The following is a 25,530-nucleotide window of genomic DNA, read 5'->3' as shown; positions in this document are numbered from 1 at the left end:
GATTCAGATAAGGCTTCAGACAATAAATAATATGGAATAAAGTCATGGTGGCCCAGGATTGTAACCATGTCGATGCCTCTTGTCCCGAGTCCAGTGTGTTTTGCCTCCTGTCGGCCTGAAGATGGCAGTGCTGACGTTCAAAGTGCCACAGGTTGAGTTTGAAGCACCGGTACTCAGCAGGGCCCTTACATTTGTTCTATCTCTCATTTGCTTATGAAGTCTGCTGTGCAACATATCAATATCTCATTTTATATTGATCGTGCCTCTAATAGACATGATATTATGGCCAGGTGGAACTGCAGCGCTGTCGCCATGGTAGCAACCTGTGATATCCCCCTGACAAGCTAATGAGCATGCCCTTGGAGAAAGAAATTCATTTACTCTTTTTACACAAATAGTAAATTCATTCACAGACATAATGGGTTTATGTCGGTGTGTGTGCATGTGTGTGCAGATCATCTGCAGACTATGGATTTAATTGGCCCGGCTCATATTGCTTGGCTGAGAGAGTATAAATCTACAGCAGCAGTGGTTAATGACATTCTGGACAGATACTGCTCTATCTCTGGCTCACAGATGTGCATAAGGGGTCTTTATGGTGGTGTGTATGTGTGAATACAATGTGTGCACTTGTGTGTGCATGTGTGTGTGTGTGTGTGTGTGTGGTATCCCCAAGCAAGATTTCTCTGCTGGAGATCATTTTGCCCCAGTGAAATGACCACAAAGAGTTTATTAAGTTTCTCTTATGAAAATATGATAAAGGAAGCCTCTGCACCAGGCAGTAAATGTTTAATTATTTCCTGTGAATGATGATATTTTTATGGGCTGAGTAAAAGCATCTGGTGTAATAATCCATGCAGGCTGAGCAGGCTGCACAGGTTGAAAGGCTGGTCATGAAATCTGTAAATCTTATTCTGGGCTGGGCACCCTAGCCTAGAGGTAAGGGTTATGTTTGCACAAAAAAAATTACTAGCACACATTTGCTCACTGTGCTAAAATGAGAGGACTGAACCGTGAGGTGAGATTTTCTACTCGCTACCTTTCACAGTTTCTCGCAAATTCCACCTAGACTGATGTGTGGACACATTTTGACCCCTCGTCAAAATTAAGCTTTCATTGCGTTTGGGAGTCGTAGATTGGGAATAGACATGTGGTGGCTATTACCTGTGCACAGTTTAGCATGTGTAGCTTGTAAAAACTGTGTCAAGAACCAGCGCTTGAACACGCGCTAAGTGACGGTGCCTCTAACAGCAAGGAAGAACTGTGTAACTCCCATTAGCAAGTCCTCCTTCTGCAGATTTGCTGTCTGTCTGCAGGGCATCATAATTTTTGTGTTGCAGCGTCACACCTGTGCAGTGGTGTACTGTGACCCCTGTGTTGTTGTGACCTTTGACCCCAAGGAGCATGGACCCATACTCAAAATCGCTGGATTCTTGTGGGATCCATCGGCTCACTCACCTCTCTTCTCCACCCTCTCCCTCTCGTGCCCTCTGACTCTGAATATGTAGACGTTCTCTGGCTTGAGGCCGTGTTTTAAAGTGTTGCTCTTGAGTGTAAATTGGATTTCCCTACTTGTGTGCTGAAATGTTTGCATGTGTGTGTATTTGAGACCCTCATTACATTCAAATATTCTGTACATACACACATACTCTTACAGGTATCAATGCTCTCTCTCTCTCTCTCTCTCTCTCTCTCTGTGTCTCTCTCTCTCTCTCCACACAGTAAGATTGAGTGAGACACGACCATGGGAGTGGAGTGAACTCATTAAATGTTTTATCTTCTACATGCTCTCACACAGGATTCTGCCTCTCATCCCCAATACCTGGGGCATGAAAGGGTATTTAGTGCAAACAATTTAATGACTATAGATCTCTAATGGAACTGTACCTGCCAGTATATCTGTGAGCCCCCATTAAAAGTTACCACAGTTTGTCTAACTGGGTGATTTACTGCATGGACGTGTGTGTAATTGTGTGTCTTGTGTGTGTGCCTGCATCCCTGCCTGCACATACATGAACAAATCATAGCTTCGACACAAGTATGTGCACAAACCTCCGTCTCTTTAGCGTCATTCGACATCTGTCAATATATGTCAGTGGAGAACACACACTCAACACTTCCACCTCAGCTGATACCACCACATAAATAGAATCAAAGTCAATGGCATGCAGATTACCATGGTGATGTTGTTATGGCGACCCATCAAAGGGAGAGGTGTGCTGATGGGTGGCTGTGTGCTCAGACTCTCCACTCCCGAAAATACACGGCGGAGAGAGGTGAAAATTAGCTGAGAGGTGGATTATTGCCTGGAGGTGATTCAGCGAACGTTTAAGAGTATGGTAATCAATCCTGCTTGAAGACACGCTTTCAGTCTCAGCTCAGCTCGTTATGAGTTTAAAGTGTGCAAACAAGCAGTTTCCCCCAGTGTGCGCATGTGTGTGTGGGTGCGTTTGTGCATGCATGTGTGTGTTTAGCTGCGTTACCTTCCCATAAACCCTCGCCAATTAAATCCTTTAAAAGCCTCTAATATCATAACGGAGCCTGTAGAGCTTGGCTCTCTATATTCAGGGCCCAGCTGAGGTCAGAAGATTCCTTTTTGGCATGCAATTAAAAAAGTTGCCAGCGACAAACAGAGCCGAGGGCCCCATCGTCAGTCCACTTAACATACTATTACATACCTCAGTTGCTATGACAACCACAGTGTTTGTCTGTGAAGCCGTGATGCTAAATGGCTGCAGGTGTAAAGTGAGTGCTGTTTTCGGCTGATACACAAGACCGAAAACAGTGTAAATTAGGCTTCATACAGGACAGGGATCTTTATTAACGTTCTGTTTTGGATGAGCCTGCATGAGAAGTGATCTTATTGGTAATTTGAAACACAAGCTCAGTGGTTTGACACATGCATAGTTAACTGATGACGCCCACAGAAGACGAACTGAATGAGATACAAAAAAGCAGGCTCAATGAAAAGCAACATTAGCACATTAGGTTGTTCCTGGTTTCCCTAGTTTCATCTGTAGCAAAGCGCTGTCCTAACCACAGATCTATCACCTCAAAGGTTTCTGACAAGTGGCCCAGCATATAGCATCAGTCAGACCCAAGTTTCACACCTCTGCTTAGGGATGTCTTACCTTGGCACAGTTCTCGAGCAGATGCTGGAGGAAGGAAGACACCTGGCCAAAACTAGAAAATGGACTCCAAGCTTTTCAGCCCTTGACTGTGAGACAAAGCTAAGTTCTGCGGGGAGAGAAACCTTTCAGCTGTCTCTTCCAGAGGAGGAAAAAAGCAATAATACCACCCAACCCCTAAATGTGCTCTGCTTTTTCTCAAAGGAACACAAAGTGTCTGGCAATACAGTAAGTGACAAAAGGGGCGCTAAATTGAGTTTCTGAGCAGATGTTTCCATGTGTGCATTTTCTCCTTCTCTACATTTGTTCCATGGAGCTGCTGGATGGAGGTGCACGCCAAATGCAATGGCTCACATGGGAGATAGGCCCATGTGCATGAGGATTCAGTCACGTAATGTTGCACTCATCATCTGTGTGTATTTATGTGTACAAAATCATTACATTTCACTGTGATACTGCATGTACACCATGTACACTTCATGTTTTAGGGTGATTTCAGCATGTCACACTTTTAGGTTTTGTTTTGTAGAGAGTTATGCTGTCCTCTCTGACTGCCCTGTTTACTCTCAGTAGTCTAATCAAAACTGTGCTTCCCTTTCATGTGCAGACCTAATTTGCAGGCATGTTAATTCAAGTGCAGCACAGAGAGGCAATGCATGCATTGGGAACAACTGCTTGTTGAGCTGCCAGTCTTACGTAGCTTAATCTCCCTGGAGTGGTAGATTATGAGAAAACACATGTTGTTGTCCGCTTTCCAGACGCTAGGGAAAACATGATTGGACCGGAGGACAGGAAAGTTGAACCAAGGTCACTCAGCCAAGATACAGTACATTTTCAACTCTCTAAGGATGTGCGTGCTTGTATTTCTCTCTGTGTGTGTGTGTGTGTGTGTGTGTGTGTGTGTGAGAGAGAAGGGTAGTGAGAGGGGGGAGGGAAAAGAGAGCATGAGAAAGAGACCAAGTGCGTAAGTCCTTTTAAGTGTGCGGGTATAAGCACATGCATATACATGTAGAGAAATGCCTGCATAAATCTACTTGTGCATGCATGTGTGGCTGCCTGTGATGTTTTGAGCTGGGTTGGTGTGTGTGCGTGTTGCGTGTGTGTTTCCTCCCAGCACAGTGAAAGCTCCGGGACACATCTAAAAATACCAGGCCCAGGAGGAACAGAGTGAGGATGTGAAACGATTTACAGAGGCATAAAAACACAGGCTACTTCCAAAGCCAACAACCTGGAAGGGAAGCCTGCAGACACAGTCACACTATGGCCTGGAGGGAGTGAATCACTGAACGAGGAGGGATTTCCCCCTTTTCTCCAACTCTCAAACAACGACCTCTCCTCATTTTTGTATCTAATACTCCCTGGAACATTTTACATGTCTCTTTAGTATGGAAAAAAAGAATATTACCTCTCCTTTATTGTTTATGATTGTTTATGGTGTATATTGTATTCCTCAATGGATAGAGGAGGCCAGTAAATGTCAGGGTTAAGGGGTTTGATTCCTACTGGAGGTGCCAAAACTGCCAGGGTGATGAGATAATCCCTCTTATTTTTAATGCAGTTTCATTTGTTTCATGATTTTTTTTTTTTTTTTTTTTTTTTTTTGGAGGGGGTGGGGGGGCAAGGCAGGGGTGGGAAACAAGGCAGAATAAGGCAGATCAACCCACTGGTATCAAGAAAATGACAAGTAAATGCTCGAAACAAGTTGCTTAGCACTGCAAACAAGTGGGATTATGTCATCCCACTGGCAAATTTTCAGTTGTTTCAGAAAAAAGCTAAATTTTATTATGGAATATGAGACTAAATGGCTTTTTTTGCAGTGAGATTTTTTTTGGCGGTGAAATGTTTTGGAAGAAAAGTGTTTACATATGGACATACATGGACTGTATGTGCTATATAGATTTGAATAAGATACATATGCTAAACATCTGCTTTTTACTATATGAACAAAGCAGATATCTGTGTCTTGTGCACGGATCGTGGAGAGGAGGAGGAGGAGGAGGAGGAGGAGGAGGCGGGTAGTTGGGAGGAGGCAATCCAGATGAGAAGGAGCAGCATCGCTGGTGCAGGAGAGAGAGAGGACAGACACAACCGAGGGAAGGACGCAAGCCTTATCATCGTGCCTGGAGATGAAAGAGACTCTTACCTCACACTGAGGAGCCATCGGATCTCTATAGCTGCCGTCATGTATTTTGGTATGTAAATGATCCGTTGTGTATTGCTCATTATAACAAACCTTTTCAATCTCGATTTTTTTTTTCTCTGGTAGAGCAGCGGAATCACTTGTTGCTGTGTTTAAATGGATAAGCTTTATGTCGTTGGACTGAAGTCGGGCACCTGCACGCTGCAATAGACAGAAATAGATACTGCAGTTGATTTACCGCACCTTAGCGCTTTTATTAAGTGACACATTTATATTTTTAAAAATCATATGTAGTTTTTTCACTCCGCTCTCTCCCAGCATTCATGAAGAAGATGACTGGTGCGTGTCCTTCAGTAAAATTGAGGAATGATTCTACATCAGTGCGCCTTGGAGACAGAAAATACAAAAATAGGGAAGTAAGATAAGGTCACAACTCACAGAGGAGTGTGCAGGCACGCTGCGCCGTAACCACTCAGTCTGACTGTAGCGCTTTAGGGAGCGCATACACACAGCCAGACTAGCACCAGCTTTTGCGTGTGTTTTTTCTGTTTGTTTATTTTTTTGTTTGTTTGCTTAACTGAAGTTTTATTGGTTTGTACAAATGCATAACGAGCAGCCACACGCTGTTTTCTCCTAACTGTAAAGGGCAACTGCTCTGCTCCAGCTTTCCTCAACACACCCTCTCACGCCTCCGTTCAGGTCCAGTGTGTGTATGTCTGATGGAACAGGAATAAGTGTGTCCACAGTGGGAATGCGTGCTTGCGCGCGCGCGCGCGCTTGTAGTCTATATGCGGCCTCTGATCTCGGAACACCTGTTTTTTTTTTTTTTTTTTTTTCAACTATTTAACAAATTCTTGTCATTTTCTGACAAGAGCAGCACCCGCGTGTGATGCGGTAAAAGGAGTCAAAAAGCTCTGAGACAGAAACGCAGGCGCGCAGTCGTGCACGCGCACACGCACGCCGTAGCTAGTTAAAGGTAATCAGGCTAATAGTGGAGCGGATGGGTGTGCATTGAGATTGTGATTATTTTGATTACACATGCAGGCTGGTCATGAATCAAACTGTAATCAAGCTCCGAGAAAATGCTAAATAGAAAACAAGCCTCCATAATCAAGACTCCGCAACACAAACAAAGTGCTAATCACACTCTTACTAATGGCCTCATTGAATCAGAGTGACGTGCGTGTGCGTGCGTGAGCTAGATTGCAAGCGCGCTCAAGTGTATGATGTGTGTACCTGGGAATATGAGTATAATTACAATATTATGCTGTGTGTGGGTGTATTTAATTGTATGCCAGTTTGTGTGTGTGTGTGTGTGTGTGTGTGTGTGTGTCTGTGTGTGTCTGTGTGTGCGCGCACCTTGCCAGTGGCTTTGCCTATAACTGTAGTTTCAAGTTATGTAGCCCTTTTGATTACCTTTTTATTTCTCTGTGTTAAGAGCCCATTAAGCTCCACATGAGCAGACTTGACACAGTCTGTAGTTAAGGTCCTGTGACTTTCTATTCAAAGAAGCTCACATGTGACACCAAAAGTCCTGACAAAATTTTCTATTATATTACTTTCTTGGCATTAATAAGCATTAATGACCCCCTAGAACGTTGGATTTAATGGTATTTAATGTTTAATAAAAATCAACTGAGCATGGTCCTATCTCATTTGGAAAAGCATTATGATGTAGAACAGGGGTGTCAAACTGGTGCCATGGAGGGCTAAGAGGCTGCAGGTTTTCATTCCAACCAAAAACTCCTCTAGGTGATTTCATTGATTAACTCACCTTAAAGCAGAGAGGAGGGACTAATCAGTCAAACTGGTGCCTCCATGGCACCAGTTTGACACCCCTGATGTAGAGACTCCCAGAAAATTTTGTGCAAGGGAATCAGAGAATAAGCATTTGAGAAAGGTGATTGTGTTGGAAGCAGAAGCCTATCAGTACAGCTGAAAACATACCAGTGCATCTCAGTGCAGATCTAGAGGCAACCTTCAGAGAGGTTCCACATTTACAAAACAAATCACAACAAACATGCAAATGTGGCATAAACTGATATGCATGAGTATAACAATCTCTGCCAGTGTGGATGAGTGGGGTTTTGAAACTTGGATACAAATTCATGCAGACCCAAGATCACTTCATCTTTACCACAGGTGCACCAGTCGAAGAAGCAAAATAGATATAAAGCAACTTGGTGCCACAGGATTATTTATTTATTTATTTATCATCTATCATTTTTGATAAACCTCACCTTTTTTTCTAAAGGCGAGCACCTGTTCTGTATGCAGTCGTTCACTTACGTTTTTGAAAACCCACCTGTCTCCTCTCTGTCCTGCTGTCCAGGTAATGTGTGTCAGACCGCTCTGCCACCTCTGGCCCGTCCTGCGGTGGGCAGGACCCAGCTGTCCCCGGACCTGAAGCCCCTCCTCCCCTTCCACCTGCTTCCTGGGTTCAGTGATGTGAGTAATGTTAATCCTCGCCATCGCCATGGTAACCCCACTGTCTCAGCGTCTGCGCATTTTTCTCAGAGCCCTAAACGTTTACTTTGCCGCGTGGATTTCTCCTGTCAGTGGAGGAGGCAAGTTTGTTTGATTGAATAATATGTTTTTTTTTTTTCTTGCCTGCACAGTTATTTCCAATACACAGATGTATGAGTGCACTGCCTACGCCTTTCCAAATATATCGCCTCTGATGCAGAGAGCCGTGACATTTCTCCACAACCTGAGGGGTGGAGCTCAATCCTTGGTGTGCTCACGCTGAGCTTTTCTTAGTGCTGTCTGCCCCTGTGTTTGTGAAGGGTGAGTTCACAGTGACTAGAAAGTCGAGAGAACGAAAACCGGCCAACTCCAAGCTCTGAGGAGAGTTGAGGCGTCTGCAAGCGTAAGGGCTGTTGTCTGCAGTCCAATATTTCATGCTAGATCGGCTGTTGCTCGCAAAATAATTTTTTCTCAGGGTTTTGACTGTATCAGCTGTGCACTGCGGAAGTCTCCATCAAGTCGTGAAGTCTCGTATTGAGTCTTAAAAGTCTTAAAAGTGAAAAAGTCTACCAATGGGATGAGATAATCCCACTTGTTACCAGTGCAGTTTCATTTGCTTCAGTAATTTTTCTGGGAACAAGTATAAATATGTTGGAACAAGGCTGAATGAAGCAGGTCAGCCCACTGATTGCAAGAAAAGGACATTTGTTTCAAGAATATCTGGAAACAAGTTGCTCAGCATTGGAAACACGTGGGATAATCTCATCCCACTGATAGTTTTTTTTTTTTTTTTTTTTTACTTGTTTGAAGAAAAACAAGATTTTAATACTGAACATGAGACTAAATGACTTGTTTAGGCAGAGCTTTTTGCAGTGTATCATTGAGATGCATTCACTTACAATAAAAGAGTGGTGTTAGTATTATGCCTGCAAGCCTTTCACGCCAAGTGTGTCTGCTTTTCTTTGCGGGCACATGTTTGTTATGAGTGCACAGAGGTAACAAAGTGAGCCAAGAAAGCATTATGATGTTTCTTTTTTTGTCTCAGTCCACACTTTCACCCGTTCCAAACCCTTTTAAGATGAAGCACGAGGCTGAAAGATATCTTAGAAACCCCTCTCTGAGATTGGCAGAAACACACTCTGAATCAAACCTGACCATTTTTGTTTTGTTCCTCCCTGCTCTTTTCTTTTATCTCATTTCTAAACCATTCTTACATGTAGCTGAGTGTAGAGGAGATAGAGGCTTTTTGGACAAGGAGAGAGGATTGTGTGCCTACATTTGCCGGACAGTTCATGTGCAGCATGGTAAATTTGTCCTGTGTGTATTTCTGTGTGTGTGAACCCTCTCTTTGTCAGAGAGCTATCCCACCACCTGATGAGAAACTAAACAGACAACAGTCCAGGCCTTCGTCCCCTCCCTTTCCATTTCACCCAACTCTCCTCCTCCCTCTCCTCTCACTCCTCTCTCCGATTCTCTCATCCATCCCATCCACTTTCTTGCATTGTTCTTGCTTCATCTCCCTCTCCATCGCACCTTGCTTCCCTGTGTATTTTCCACTTTATCTCCCACTGTCACTTTTCCCACAAACCTGCACTTTATCCCACTTTCAGGATCTGCATCATCTTCTGATTGCTTTCTCCACTACCTGACACTCTCTTTTTCTCTTTCCTTTCCTTTCCTTTCCTTTCCTTTCCTTTCCTTTCCTTTCCTTTCCTTTTGGTTTGCCTTACATTTTCATTATTATTATTATTAGTATTGTTAACTTGTTTCACTTTTTCTTGGCCTCTCAGTAGTCTAATAACAGTCCCCCTCCAGTCAGAACAGCAGGCTCACTCCACACCTTACAAAGGCTGAAAAAAACCCACCCAGCTCTTTAAGTACTGTGCCTCATTTCACCTGTGCGCACTGAGTCATACCACCTCTTTACTCATTTGAGTTGTTGTCTAAAAATTCCCTCAACCTCTCTCCTTAGCTTTCATTTTATTCTCTTTCTCCATTTCCTAGCCCTTCTCCCTCTGATCATTTTACAGTCACAGGAATATTATCATGGCTCTTGAACCCTGTTGCACTGTGGGTTGCTTGAAATTTTGAAAATGTGAAAACTAGCAACTCTACTCTTGCACTTATTGTGAGGTGCCGAACAGCCAAATGCTTGAAATAAAAATTGCAAAAGTTTCTTCATTGTGGCACAGCCAGAGCCTCCTTTCTAGATGTTGTATCAGCTACATAGAGTAGTAAATAATGTAAAGTGTGAGGCCAGCAAAAAAAATTCTAAAATATGGGGATTTTTGAGGGATGTGTTGTGGTTTTTAACCTCTTGAGCTCTGATTTTGCCTTTAAGTAGCTTCAAAATTCAATTCAAAAACATGTTTTTCATATTGCGGTGTTTCATTTAAGTAGCATGGTGCTTATACTGAATGAAATATTCAAACCCAAGATGCTTTTTTATAAATATAAATCTATATTTCTTGTGCATCATTTTCTGCACATTTCTTTGTAATTCAACAACACATACATGGTATCTTTGGAAACCTCGAGCTCTCCAGTAGAATTTAAAATAAAGTCCTGTGGGTTTGAACAAAGCTCAGCTGCGAGGTATGCATTTGTAACGATGAAGCCATTGATGAGATTGGCATAGCTGAAGAGGATGAGGGATTACTGTGAAAGGAAACCTGTGGCAGTGGTGAATTTTCGACAGTGATGACTAGACAACTTTAATAATGATAACACTTAACTGGAGTCTGAGGTGATGACCTCTATCAAAGCAAGGAAGATACACAACCTACATATCAAAAGCATAGATTTTGTCTGCCAATCAGAGAGCGCGCAGTAGTGTAATGGGAGTCTTCTTCTTCTTCTTCTCTTCAGTGCTGCTGATTTGAACCTGTGGGTGTTAAGTAAGTGGGCACAGAGCTGAACTCTGGCTGCCTGCGCTTTGTTTTGGAATGTGTGTTTTTATGTGTGGGTATGTATGTGTGTGTGTGTGTGTGTGTGTGCCTGTTTCTGTAACACCACAGCTCTGGCCAGTTTGTTTGGTGCCCACATGTGCGTTGTCATGGTTACCAGAGTGCGTTTTGGTGGATGTGGATGCGTGTCTGTTGTGAGCCAGCGCTTCTCACAGAGGCATCATCAGTTAACTCGACTTCTGCTTTGACAGGGTCGTGCACTTTTCCCGTCGGGATGGAGACAAACGGGTGCTATTTTGTCCCAACAAATGATCATTCAAATCACAAAGACAGAGCCGCGCCCGCTGATTCATCATAACGGCTCCCATTAGGTCCTGACGTCACGTTGATCGCCCATAACTTTCAGGCTGGTGAACAATATGAGTCCAGGACCATTTGTCAGTATAAATACTGAGGCTGTTGACTGTGCTCCAGGTGGAAGTCTGCTTCGCCTCACTTGGCCATATGTTTCATCCATAACTCACTCCCTGGGGTAGAGCATGTGTGACACACCATCACTGCTGGGTGTGAGGAGATTTCTGGAAGGAACACAATCATTACCGTTGATGTTATACATTGGATGCTATTGCTCATGTGTTATTTTATTAATTCTAGGGCTGAACCTCATTGTAAAAAAAAAATCTCATTGCAATTATTTTGACAGATATTGTGCTATAATTCTTGATTGTAATGGGAATTGTCATTTTTGCATCATAATTGCCATGTTCACAGAAGGAAAATATTAAAATTGTGATGATGTGATATTTGCTGGGGTTTGCACCAAGCGAACATGTTTTCTTACATCTGGAGAATAAGATTTGTAGGCCAGGGCATCTCTGCAGCACCACAATACTTCATTGTTAATGGTATTTTTTTTTTTTCACACTTTGCCTTTATCGAAAAATTGCAGCCAGTGCGGTTTGGGTATTGCACTTGACCATGTTGATTAAATGTTCAGCTCTATTTAATATACAAAATTAACTGATTTGCTCCGCCATGACTAAGTATGTGCAGATGTGAAGTCAGTAGGGAGGGAGAAGAAGGAAGATGCATAGCAGTGACTTGTAGCAGGTGTAATAGCAGTGTGTGTGTGTGTGTGTGTGTGTGTGTGTGTGTGTGTGTGTGCACATTTGAGCAAATGTACATGTACAGGGGCAAGAAGGGAGTATAAGTATGAAAGCATGAAGAGGGGAGGACGATCTGACTTTGCCACAGGTGCTAGTCCATCTCAGGGAGCAGAGTAGGAGTGATGGATAAGACAGCAGGTCCTTGGGGAGGCATGAAGGTGACTTTGATCAGGCGGAGAGGTAGGGGGAGGCGCAGGGAGGGAGGCTGTGGGTTCAGAGGGGAACAGATGGAGGGGTGAAGTGTGTGGAATGTGTGAGAGAAGGTCAGATGGCGATATAGGAGCCTGGGGAGGGAGACGTAGTGGGAGGGAACCAGACAGGTTTTTGCACATGCAAATAAAAGCTTTGGCTAACACAGAACACAGTTACAGTCCCATAAAATTTTTAATATGAATATGGCCACTTATTGACTTTTTACACATATGCCCATATTCAAGCTGCTGTTTGTTCCCATGTCATGATTAGTGCTGACTTCTAATGATTATTAAACTAGGACGGATTATGGATGGATGATTATATGATTTTCTAATTTATATGAGGACGTGACTTCATAATTTCCATATAATATCCACAAGAACTGTGATGGATTTCATATAAATCTATGTGGTTTGGTAATGGGTGTTTTACAGTCACAAACAGGTCCAGAGGCCAGTGACATGTGAGTTTCATTCCAGAGCGGTCGTCTGAAACAACGATCAAAGAAGCAAGAACACACACACAGACACACGCACACATGGATACTTGTGCGTTTTAGACAATTGCACTGAATGGAAATCATCTGCTCCAGAAAGAAACAGACAGAATCTTCAGTAGTCCCTAAAGCTCATAGAACTAGTTGGCTGACCCAGAGCAGTGCATAAATTTCTACATCTTATAGCCAGATTTCCATAAAGCTATACGGCTCCCTCCATTTCATCGTATGTAATAGATTTGTTTTGCTCCAGCAACGTATTTATATTTTATTGTAGTGGATATATGTGCTCATTAAACCTTCCAGCAGGTAATGTCCAGCATGTGCGCCGCAGTGTGGTCTTATATTGTTATAGTTAATGTGCATACACAGACACACAGACACACACACACGTGCACACACAAGCATGCATGCACACACACACACACACACACACTTGCATAGGCATGGGCAGTTTTACTGTCTGTTTCGTTGCGCTCATAAACAAAGCCGGTCTTGCTCTGTGAAAGGGGTGAGAGGTCTGTGATTTTATCATTAGCTGGTTGCCTTTTGGGTGTTCAAGTTACAGGGCCCTGCAAACACCGCAGCATGGCACATAATTTGAAAAATACAAAACATCGCTCATTTCTGAGGGGCAAAATGCCTTGAATTCCACCTCTTAATGATGTTTCAGGGCCCCACCTTCATTTATAGCTGTCTGAGTGGAAAGACCATCAGCAGGGTCGGTGTCACAGCGTCTCCTTGGAAAAGGGCTGGGTGAGGCTAGCTTGACCTTCAAACTTGTTTGGATGAACATAAAGAAGCCTGTGGAGTACAAGGCCTGTCATGTACACACTCATTACATCTTCAGGGACTTGTCTCTAGTGACTGATGGCTGCATATGTGTGTGTGTATGTGTGTGTTTATGTGGACAAGTGTGTACATGTCTGTCTTTTATATCACATGTGTGTTGTGTTCATGCGTGACCAGGCGCCAGACAGCCTCCTCCCAAATTTATGTTTCGTTTTTTTTTTCAACCTTAACCTTTGCCTCAAAACATCCTAACTCTTGTTTCCCCTGAAAGGTGCAAATTATTCTGCAGATACTCTGTCATTAACATTATGAGTGATGATGACATTTGTAGGTCTTAAACAACCCCATCATGACCCATCATGACCTGATCTGAGCTGCTCCTTTGTTGCAGATGGATCATGTCCATAAAACTCTGATTGGCTCAGGCTTTGGGCTAACCACACCCCTGAAGAGGAAGCCCAGTTCCTGCGGAGTTTGCCGATTGAGGTTCAACTCTGAGGTGGGAGGGGTGGGAAAATTTGTTTTTGTTTTATTTGGGCGCCATTATTACTCACACACACCTGATACATGATCATTTAACTGCTGAAGAGCCTTACCTTTGTGTTAGCTTGTTTTACTGGTTCTGAGGTGCTACAGCTGCCTCATAACAGTTGCTCGGAGTGAATATCTTCATTGTGTGAAATGTGTTTGCTTACAGGATTTCACCCTAAGAGCGCATTTTAATTTTATGAGACACATATCTTAGTATGATATGTATCACAAGCATCATCTAATATAAACTGCCCAGGGGATCTATTGTCAACACCGGTATTACAAACAGAAAAAATATATATTTTTTTGGAAAGTGCAAAGGCAGAACTCATAGCAGAAAAAAAAGTTATCTTATTCTAGGTCACTTTGGTTTGTGTGTGTTTTTGTCTTGCTTTACAGAAAAAAAGCAAACATTACCAAAGTCACCTGGGGCAGAAAATATTGATGTCTGCGGTTCACTGACTAGCAGCATACATCGAATAATTCATGTACAAACAGTGTGAACTTTTGACATCTGGGCCTTCTGGCTTTAGGCGGCACTGAGGAGCTGAAGAAAAAGCCACCTTGTACTGTCAATCAATACTTAAAATGCATTACCTTAAGGACTGTAAAACTTGTTTTTGCCTGTTTTATTGTTGCATGTCTTCTGTCTTGTCTTTAATTAATTTCTGGTGTTGGAGCTATTTATATTATTGGTTTTATCACCTGTAAAGCATTGTGACTGCTTTGAGAAATGGTAAAAATGAGATAAAATGGGAAGAACATAGATAGATAGATAGATAGATAGATAGATAGACAGATAGATAGATAGATATAGACAGATAGATTCATAGGGCAGAGGTACCACAAAGATTAGAAGAGAAGAATGTTTATATAAACTCTGGTGACAGATAAACATTTTAAACATTTTACTCAATAATTACATGTAATTAGTTTAAACCCTGCTAGTTTGTGTGTTGTCACAGGCGCAGGCTTCATCCCATTACAGCGGCACCAAACACGCCAAGAGGCTGAAAGCTTTGGATGCCCAGGATTCTAAGATCAGGACCTCTGAACCAGTCGCCAAGGAAACCACGTCGCAAATCCTCTTGTTACCTTACTCACAGCCCTCCAGCTCAGACACTACATCAGGAGGTGTGTGTGTATGTGTGTGTGTGTGTATGTGTGTGTGTGTGTGTGTGTGTGTGTGTGTATGTGTGTGTGTGTGTGTGTGTGTGCATGCGCGCGCGTGTGTGTGCATTCGTGTGTGTGCATTCATGCATGCCTCTATGTGTCTGGGTATGCTGTGTGTGTGTGTGCATTCCAAGCATCTCTGCATGTGACATACATGTGTGTGCAGACATCTAATGCATGAGAGGAGTGTGTCGTTAAGTGTACAGTTCATACAGTATTTTCTCAGTCACGACTTTTGCTCTTTGATGTGATAAGCCTGCCTCAGGTCTCACACTGTAGGGATTAAAGGTGAGGCGTTATCCTCTGCTCCCTCTTTATGTCGACATTAACCAACCTTATCAAATTGCCTCCTGGGATCAAAAACACATGGAAAATGCTTAGATTAGACTAAGGTCTGTGTGTATGTGTGTGTGTGCATGCATGCACTTACATGTGTGCCTGGAAGTATGTCAGCAAAAGTGTGGGGGTGTGTTGAAGCATTTGTCAACTGCTTCCCAACCTGAGTGTGTGTGTGTGTGTATGTGTGTGTGTGAGTGTGTGTATGTTTGTCTTCATGTGCTGCTTTTGCGTGTGTGTGGGAGTTGAAGGAATGAAAATAATAATTTCTGCTGAGAGCATAAGAGCAAGAGATTGAAGAATTATACTCGACACTGCCAAAATGAGAGAGTTTGTTTGCAACAGAGAAATAGCAACAGAACAAGAATGATTGATCATTTGCACTTTAGAGTTAGTTTTTCGGGGAGTGGATGAGACAGGAGGAGAGCTCTCTGAAGATTGCTTTAGCAAACAGCCTCATCACCCTCTACAAGTGGGGAATCAATGGTAACAAACAGACACCCACTCGGCATGGCAGCGATAATCATTGTTATTAGCAAGGCGTGAATCCTTAAATCAGTATGCTCTCCTCCAGGGAGCCTCTACAAGTCTCACAAAAGATAATGGAGCCAAATCATCTCCATACAGAGCTGTTCGTTTAACTGCTGGAGAGCAGATCCTGGGGGAAATCATTGATTATTAGTAAGATTAGAGAGGTTGATAGAGCTCATAATCATCATAGCCTCGTGTGTTTTCATCTCTCTCTCTCTCACAGTGTGTAATAGAGTTGCTGTTTTGTGATAAAAGAATTAAGGGTTCAGGAATTTGATAGAGGTGAAAAACTAAATGCTTAAGTTTGTCTCCTTATCACCCCTCTCTCACGTTCTCTTTCATAAAGACATACACACACAGCATGTGCTCTCTTTCATTTGCTCTTCCTTGCTCCTGTCTGTCTTTTTGTCTTACACACACACACACACTTAATATTATTAAGCTGATTCATTTCTGTTTTATTCAACTCAGATCTGCCAGCACCAAACCTCGTGTCAGAGGTGCCGCCATCAAACAGCAGCCCCGCTGAAACCATGAAGGCGCCCACTGACCCCACCGTGTCACCTTGCCTTAAGACAGAGAAAGAGACGCAAAGAGACAGAGAGGTGGAGGCGCCTGCGGAGGAGGAGACGGAAGAAGAGAAAGCTATGCGACTCCTCTACTGCTCCCTCTGCAAGGTGGCAGTCAACTCTGCCTCCCAGCTGCAGGCCCACAACAGTGGTGAGCTCACCCAACACACAAACAAGCACAGGCCCTCCGGTGGCACCACGCTGGCTCGGTGCATGATGGGGGGAATGCAAGTAGACGGAGAATGTGGGTTGCACATTTTGGCCTGAGGGTGGCACTAAAGAAAAGGTCATAAGGTCACCAAAAGTCAACAGACTTCATCCCCTTGGTTGCACGGATATGCTTTTCAAATTTCAAATCTGCTCTCTTGATTTTTAGTTAGCAGATTTAACATTCTGGCCTAAGGTTGGCGCTAGGGGAAAGGTCATGAGGTCACCAAAATTAACAAGCATCATCCTCTGGGGAGCATAAATGAGCTCAGCAAATACATCCAATAAATTTTGAGTTATTGTGTAGAAGTCAAAAGTATGCCTAACGGTGGTGCAAGCAGGAAGGGTCATGAGGTCATCAAAACTGGCTGGGTTCATCCTGTGGGTAACATTAACGTGCTCGCCAAATTCCATGGCAACCCACCCTATAGATTTCAGGATGCCTTGAAGAAAAATGTTGAATTGGTAAGGATAATATGTATGGACAGATGGACCAACACCTGCATCATCGGCCCTATCCACTAGCAGGGAAAAAGGTATTTTCTGACTAACTCTGAGTGCAATCTATCGATCCAGAGAGTTTCTGTGATTTGGTAAGGTTTCCAGTCTGTTGAGAGTCAAGGCGAAGAGTTTGATTGGGAACTTAGAACACCAGCAAACTATCTGCTCACCACCGAGTATGAATTAAAGGTGGATGGATACCGTTTGCTGGTATCTTCCAGCAGGAAATAGTCCCCAAGAAAGCTCTTTGTCCCTAAGGGCTGTGAGCTATAACTATCCAGCCCCACTTTACAGTCTCCCTTTACCCCAGGGGTAAAGGGAGACTGGGAAAATTGCAGCAGACTGTAAATCACACAAAACTTATTTTGATGGATAGATTGCATTAGAGGTGGGAAGTGGGAAAACAGCTTCTGCTGAATTCTTAGAAGAACTCTTCCTTTTATGTAGCCCCTGCTGACGCTCTGATAGATCTTAGTCTGAATCTTGATCCCTGAAATGACTTTATACCCTCTCAGGCACCAAGCACAAGACAATGCTGGAGGCTAGGAGTGGCGATGGAGCCATCAAATCCTTCCCCAGGTCAGGGGTCAAAGCCAAGCTGGCTACGCTGTCTGAGTCATCAACTGGACTCCAGAACAAAACCTTCCACTGTGAGATCTGTGATGTGCATGTCAACTCTGAGATCCAGCTCAAACAGGTAAGTTGTTGCAAATGTCCACTCACAAAGATTAACTGTCATGCATTGAATGCAAACTCAATAACATCAACACAGACATCATTTTATTCAACATGTGTTACAAACACGCCATTCAGCACCATGCACATTTTATAGCAGGTCCCAATGCGCCCAAAATGTTGCATACCCGTTGCTCCAGGTGAGTTAAAATCAGAGATCCCTCAAGAAAACGAGCACAAAGTTAGTAAACCTAGCCCATTTCAGAAAGCGTCTGAGCGCGCTGTTAGCATCGCCGCTCGTGATATGAATGCACTGTGTTGGTCTTCGCAATCAGGACTGTTTAGAAGTTAACTTTGGCCAGGTGCTCATGAATATTCAGCTGTTCACCACTGATTGTGTGCTGCACTAGCCAAAGCCATCTGTTTGCGCTTGTCAATCAAAATCAAAAAGACTCTCAAACCCACCCCCATGCAAATTCTGAAGATTGCAGATCGAGCCAAAGGAATATCTACATTGCATCAGAGTCATCTGAATGGGAATTGTTTGTTTAGGTTTCCTTTAATTTCCTCCTCACTGATTAATCTCCTCTCCAAGCAAACACAACTGTGGTGTTACTTTTCTTTGCCTGCGCTGTCTTTGCCTACGTGGTGGTGTGTGACTGTGTTTTTGTTTTTGTCTGCATGTGTGTTTATCTCTCTCTCTCTGTCTCTCTCGCTCTCCACCTCCCCAGCACATCAGCAGTCGGAGACACAAGGACAGAGCAGCAGGTAAACCAGCCAAGCCTAAGTTCAGCCCCTACACTCCCACCCAGCGTCACCAGGGCTTCCAAGCAGTGAGTACTCCACTGTCATCTGATTTACTCCCACACTTCATCATCCTGTCTGTACACACAGATCAATCCTCAAGAGCCTTCTCCAGGCATCTTCGCTGCTCACAACCAATGTGAAAATCCTGAGACAGAGAGGGCGGTAAAGAATCCTATCACCTCAGTAATTTACTTGGGGATGTTGTGAGATGGACAAAAAGGAGAATAGACTTTGAAAGCCGGTGATGATAAAAGGTCAAAGGAACAGTTCTATGAAAATGCAAAAAAGACATATTTCCCACTTACCCCTAGTGCAAACTAGATTTAGCTCCACAAATTCATACCGATCCAGCTCTATTGTGATGGATGGATTACACCAGGGTTAAGTGGGAAAATATATTTTTTTGGTATTATGGGTGGACTGTCCCTTTAATAATATAATGCCCTGAAATGGTATAGCAGTTAGAAAGCTACGTAAACCACATGCGCGCCCTGGACCTACTGCTCTCCTGTCTTTCCTATGTGAACTCTCTACTTTGAAAAGATACTAAAGCAAGAGACAAACCCACTTGCTGATTGTTTGCTTGTTTGTTTGTTTGTGTGCTTTATGCTCAGGTTCGACTGGCTTTGAGGAAGGAGCAGGACTTGACCAAACCTCTGGCCTCTTGTCTCTTACAGCACCAACTCACTGTTGCCGCCATGGCAACACTGTCCCCCTTCCCCCTGCGGCCCACCTCTAACTCTAGCCCCGCCATGTTTCAGAGCCAGCCCCTCCCCCCGGCCCTGCTGCATCCCGCCCCTGGACCGATCTGCTCCACACACACACCTGTCTTGTTCTCTCCCTACTGACCCGGCCCAACTCTCTACAGCTAAAACTGACCTGACCCAGTTGTGATGATACGACGGTGCTCACACACACCAACAAACACTATGGTTCTCATGGACCGGGACTCAACACTATCTTCTGGGGTAAAAACCAGAATTCTGTGTTTTGGATCACAGTGGAGGATGTATAGAACAGGAAACATGTACAAACAGAGTATTTTCTGATGAATATGTGTGCATGTTTGTGTGTGAGTGTGTGTATGTGTGTGTGTGTGTGTGTGTGTGTGTGTGTGTGTGTGTGTGTGTGTGTGTGTGTATGGGTGTGTGTATGTCCCAGTTTATGAGTTTGGTGCATGTACAGATTTAGTCATCATGGAAGAACATTTTGTACTGCATGTTTGCTGCTGCAATCCTGACAGCCCTGCGAAAGTCTCCATCTCACCAAGTCATTTTGTCTCATATTCAGTCTTAAACATGGTTTTTCTTAAAACAAGTGGAAAAAAATCTGCCAGTGCGATGAGATAATCCCACTTGTTTGCAGTGCGGTTTCACTTGTTTCAGGAATTACTCTGGGAACAAGTATAAATTTGTTGAAGCAAGGCAGAATAAGGCAGATCAGTCCACCGGGATGGAGAAAATGACATTTTATTCAAGAAAACTCTGAAAACAAGTTGATTAGTATTGGAAACAAGTGGAATTATCTCATCCCACTGGCAGATTTTTTGCTGTATATTGTTTGAGAGTGGGGGTTTAAAACTAAAATTTTGCCCTCTTTATTCACCATCATGAAGTGTGGGCTAGTAATTTAATACACAGGTTTTACAGATATTCTGTAAAACATTCAAGAGAGGCCCTCTTTGAAAAAGCAGGCGAAATGTGGAACAGATGCAGAAAGGGAAACTTCTATGATGACTATGACTGTGTATATGTGCATATATGTATATATGTATGTATGCAAACCAGAGCATGCTTGATAAAGATGTCTATTATTTTCCAATAAACAGTAACTGTGGATGCTCACATTGGACTGTGGTTGATAAGCCCTCTGGGCATGTATCTTTACAGGATCACTGGGGAAAACGCTGCCAAACACCAGTTTAACCCTCCACATCCCCCACAAAATGTGCATTTTATTTGATAACCAAGACGCTATTGTTTCCACAAAATATGGCCTTCATCAATTGTTTGGATGTTTTTTTTGTTTCAGCAGGCTTATTAAATAAAATGCATATTCTGGAACAAACATTTATCTTGTTCGACTGTGACTTTTATCTCAAGGAACTATTTAGGCATTTGTTTGATATGAGTAAACAAAATTCTTTCCAGCTCCATGCAGACACGGTCAGAAATGTGGACACAGAGATAGAGACGCAGACAGGCATCACCTCCTCTCCAGGCCGTAACTCATTCAGCCTGTCCTAAACCCATCCTCATCCTCCACAGCTACTGAGCAGCACGTAAAGAATAATCCCACCTTGGTATCCATTCAGGTATTTTCCTGAAAAACAAAATGAAAAAGGAGAGATTCATATCCCTTATTTGGCTCCAAGTGAAGCCTTTTTCCAATTATTTATTACTCAGAGCACAGATAAACCTTTGCTTCTTCCCCTCTCCCCCGGCTTCATTCTTGGAGATAAATCAAACCAGGAATGTTCTGTCTAACTTTATTGTCGTTTTTTCTGATGAGGTTTACGCTACAGCCTCAGGCAATGTGTTGCTCATGTTGTTAGAGCGTGTGTTTTCGGGGAAATAAATTTTACATGCCTCGCGGTATATGTTGCGCGCTCTGACTAGTTGTGTGCACTGCTGCCGCGGTATAGCTGCTGATCTGAGGAAGTACATCTGCGGTGGGATTAGATATACATCATGAATGCTTTCAGATTGTGTCTCAGCGTTTGTTTTCCACTCTGTCTCTCATTCTTGCCGGGATGACTCAAGACAAAATGTGGTAAAAAACAGGCCAGGGAGCTTTGTTTGAGGCTGAACTGGAATAGGGAAAGAGGACAAGATTTTTTTGGCACTCACATGTACGCTGTATTTGCCGCCATTTTTTGCTTGGAGAAATGCATGATTGTATTGTACTTGCACTGTACTTATTTTAACGTCTCCAAAAGGCCCAAAACATACATAGCAGGTCAGAGGCTGTGTGACTGTTGCTTCTTCAACTTCACATGAACTCACAAATTATCTTCTTTAGACATCAGCTGGATTCCTGTGATATTATTATCCTGTGATATTGGCTTTATTAATTTCTGCCTCCCAACTAAAATAAATAATTCTGCTCGCCGATCTACAGCGCTGTTGTCGAATCACTCATAGCAGCCTCGTCCTCCCAGTTGTCACAGCTGCCATTAATTGTCTGTGCTGGTGATAGTGAACATCTGTGTGTAGGATTCTCGGTATAATATCTAATTCTCCACAGGCTGACCCCCTGGCCGTCTGGCCCCTCACCTCCCACGCTTGAAGCCAAACTTTCACCTTTTTCCCTTTCACTTGGTGTCATCGTTCTTTCATTATCTGTCTTGCAATTATATTTAATGGCTATTCTGTCCACCTGATTTCTCTCTTTATCTGTCTGACTCCATCTTTTTTTGTATGTATGTGAGTGTGTTTCTGTGTATGTCTCTCTCTCTCTCACCTCTCTCGCTCGCTCGCCTCAAATACGAATGCATGGCACGCACATGCACACACACAAACATATGTCAGCAACACAAAAGTCCGACCTGGCATCCAGGGAGTTTTTCTTTCTATGCAACCTGGAAGGAGTACAAAGCAGGGCTGTGCAGGTCTTGTGCGGGCAGCTTTGCTTTCTGTTGAAATTGCAAAAAGGACCATTTGAAGCTCTTGTTATGAAAATGCAGCATGTTGACAGCTATGCATTACACAAAGCGCATAATTGAGGCGGCTACAATCATGGGTAAGTTTGATCAATTCAGGACTAAAATAAGGAATGAAAAACATTTTAGTCAAATCAATACAGAATGAAAACTGAAGTGAAACTCCGATTCAAAATGTAACAAAGAAAATCAACAGTACAAATGATGGAAAACCATGAGGATATAGGCTAAAGTAATATACCTACAAGGCACTATGATAGTTGGCTCCAGCCTTGCTCATACAGTGAGAGGATGGAGCTGAGGCCTCACCAGAGATTAGCATGATAAGCCAGTTGCATGGCTGCCATTTTCACGTCCAAATCCACTGGAAAGTTGGGCTCCAACATCTGATTGAGACAAGGTCTGATGATTCAAAAACACTTGCTTCGGCTATTTATTTGCCCCAGTAAAAGTAAAAAATAATAGTTCACTTTTGATTTCACATTACTCTTTTTATGTGAATTTTAAAGGTTTGGAAACTCAAGCAAGCCATCCTTTCCAATATTGATCTTGATGCATTAAAAAGGAAAAGGTTAGTGCAGTGATTCCTCCTGTAGACCCCACTAAAACGGATTCTTCCAGGGAACTTATAGATTATATTTGACTGTGGGGTAAAGCAGTGGTTGCTATATCTTAAACTTGGACTCTGTCTTGCTTAACAAAGACCCTTTGAACTTTCCTTTCCACTGCTGTCCAGGAGGTGAAAGTCAAAAGCTCAATGTGCAACAGCCAGAGACAGCTATCCATCACAGGTCTCCACTGTGTAGCTATTGTGGCTCTCGCAGCACAGAAAGGCTGCCGCCACGTGACGTCTCTCTGGCACCAGAAGCTGGTGAGTCCCTGGGAGGCATTCTGGTACTGCGGGGGCAGCGTGGTGATGGTGTGGCAGGGAGCAACTGATCAGTAAATGGAGGGGATGCTGGCTGTGAAGGAAAAGGCTCAGCGGGGTGTTCAAGAGTAGGCTGTAAGGCATAATGACCAAGCTGCATCCCACGGAGAGTCGATTGTGTGAGGCTCATTGCTTCTCTTGCTTGGGTTCAAAGGGATTTGATGGCAGAGGAGGACTCTTCCAATTTGGTTTGCTACCACTGCAGCCAAGTGCCTTCCTCTTATCATAATGAAAAAAGTCTGAACTGTTAGAGCCCTTCTGCAGTGCTGTAATGCAGAATGTCAGTCATGATATTCACATTACAGTACTCCAAATATATTCAGCTGAATTGCACTGGATCAAATCCATTCTAACTCTATTTAAAGCATTGTAATTTAGCTAATCAATCCTGCTCAGTCAACCATATGATCCATTTTTAATTCTATGATTACTGGTTTTCATTACAGGATGGGCTGCCTAATAGACTCTAAAAGGGCACATTGTTTGTCAAAATGATGTGAATGTAGGCAGCTAAGCTTAAAGGCTTGTACACAGAGTTTTCTATCCTGCCGGCCCCCATCACTCCAGGTTCCATAAAACAAGCCTTAATCCCTGATTTTCTGAGCTGTTTTTCTCTTAATGTTTGCTTTGGGGTTGATTACACACCCCGTGTTATGATTTCATTATCATAAATTGTGAGCATGGCTCCACACACACATTTTCCATATTAAAAAGTAGGGCTGTGTATTTTTGGCCCAGTGGAGGAGAGCTTGCAGATTAGAGCTAATGTTTTTCATCTGGTAGAGAAGCAGATGACCTGTTCACTGGCCAGCTAGACTGTCTGCAGGGAGGGCTGATCCAGAGATCTGATTGGACGGAGCCAAGTTTGTGATCTCTTAATAATGATGTGTCACTATTTCATTCCAATAGATAAAAAGAGAAGGCTACTGTTCATGGTTAAAATACAGTAAAGATATTCTTCTGCGATTATTTCCATAGTCATCTGTTCATTAAATCTTCATAGCAGCCCAAGTTCTCTGGCTATCATAATGCTCACTGATGTCTGTCAAGTACAACGGGTCATTTTGATCAGTCTCCTTTATTCTGTCCTTTGTCTTTGTGATAGGTTTTTCTCCAGGCAGCTGACACATGGCTAGTCAAGGTGGGTTTTTGATGACTGTGGAATGGATTTGTCCATTAAAGCAAACAGAGGGAAGCCGTAGCCCTATGGAGTCCCTCTGTCTGTTTGTTTGTTTCTCTTTTTCCCCACTTCTTTCTGATTCTCTTTCTCTCACTCTCTTTTACAAACACACACACACACACACAAAACACACCACACAATTTCCCTCCTGTGAGGTAACAGCTTTAACATTTATTTGCCTTTAGCTAGAATAATAACACCAGGTAAACAGATGGTAGGAGGTGATCTTATTATTAAGAGTAGTGAATCATGGTGCTCTTTAGCTCTGTTAGTAAGACACAGCGCTCGTACCTCCACAATACAATACCCACCCACTCTAAATGTGTATGCTCGTTAAAAAGCAAAAATGTTACATTCTGAGACTAGCGATGTGCTTTGGAAAAAAAAAAAATAAAAAAAAAACCTCCATCTTAACAAGCCATTTAGTCTCATATTCAGTGGTAAAAATCTAGTTTAAAAAAATAACTGAAAAAAACTGCCATCCCAATCTGATATTGGGATGGGAGGAGCTCTTCAGTGTCCCAGGACGGCACTTTAAATACCACTGCTATAGAGAACACAGTCTATACCAAACATCTGGGAGGAAACCTGCTCAACCAAGAACCGTCTGCATGTCCTAGAACTATTTTTCCTAGTTTAACTGCAGACTCTACCCTCAAATACTGCTACAAGCCTGCATCATGCATTCTGAAGTCATTTGTTTTCAATGGGTGACACCGACAACACCCATGCCTCCCTAATCCCCAGCTGTAGCCTCGATCTGCCATTCAGATGGCTGCCATGGACACTTTCTTGGAGCCGTCCCTGACAGAAGGACCTGACTCATCACGGGGACGTTACGTTAGCTGCACCGCCATGCAAGAAAACTGAGGTTCCTTCACTCCGCCGTGCCAGGTCAGAACAGGCCTGTTTGTTGCTTGTGGGGAAAAGTAATGAGATCATGACTAGGTATTTAATTTAATCCAATATTTATGGAACATTTATTGAGCAAAACCTGAGTGGGGGAGGAATGACTATTTATGGCCTGGAAGCTGGATGGGATTATATGCACAAGTGTATGAGAAGGGTGTGTGTGTATGTGTGTTTGTGTGTGCGGTGGGGGTGGTGGGTGGGTGGGGTGGGAGGGTGGGGGGGTTACTGCA

General features: G+C 43.2%; 1 protein-coding gene across 1 annotated transcript; it reads left to right on the top strand.

The window, feature by feature from the left end:
• Positions 1-5,260: 5,260 nt before the first annotated feature.
• On the top strand, positions 5,261-19,949 carry LOC115368017 (zinc finger protein 385D-like). The gene is made up of 8 exons (XM_030063972.1): positions 5,261-5,320; positions 7,601-7,716; positions 13,681-13,788; positions 14,786-14,954; positions 16,332-16,580; positions 17,653-17,834; positions 18,544-18,645; positions 19,234-19,949. The coding sequence occupies exons 1-8, from the start codon at positions 5,311-5,313 to the stop codon at positions 19,465-19,467; spliced, it is 1,170 nt and encodes a 389-aa protein (XP_029919832.1). The 5' UTR covers positions 5,261-5,310; the 3' UTR covers positions 19,468-19,949.
• Positions 19,950-25,530: the final 5,581 nt, after the last annotated feature.

This window comes from Myripristis murdjan, chromosome 11 (assembly GCF_902150065.1).
Source record: "Myripristis murdjan chromosome 11, fMyrMur1.1, whole genome shotgun sequence".
In the NCBI taxonomy this organism is placed as follows: domain Eukaryota; kingdom Metazoa; phylum Chordata; class Actinopteri; order Holocentriformes; family Holocentridae; genus Myripristis; species Myripristis murdjan.
This window is presented reverse-complemented; position numbering and strand designations above follow the sequence as displayed.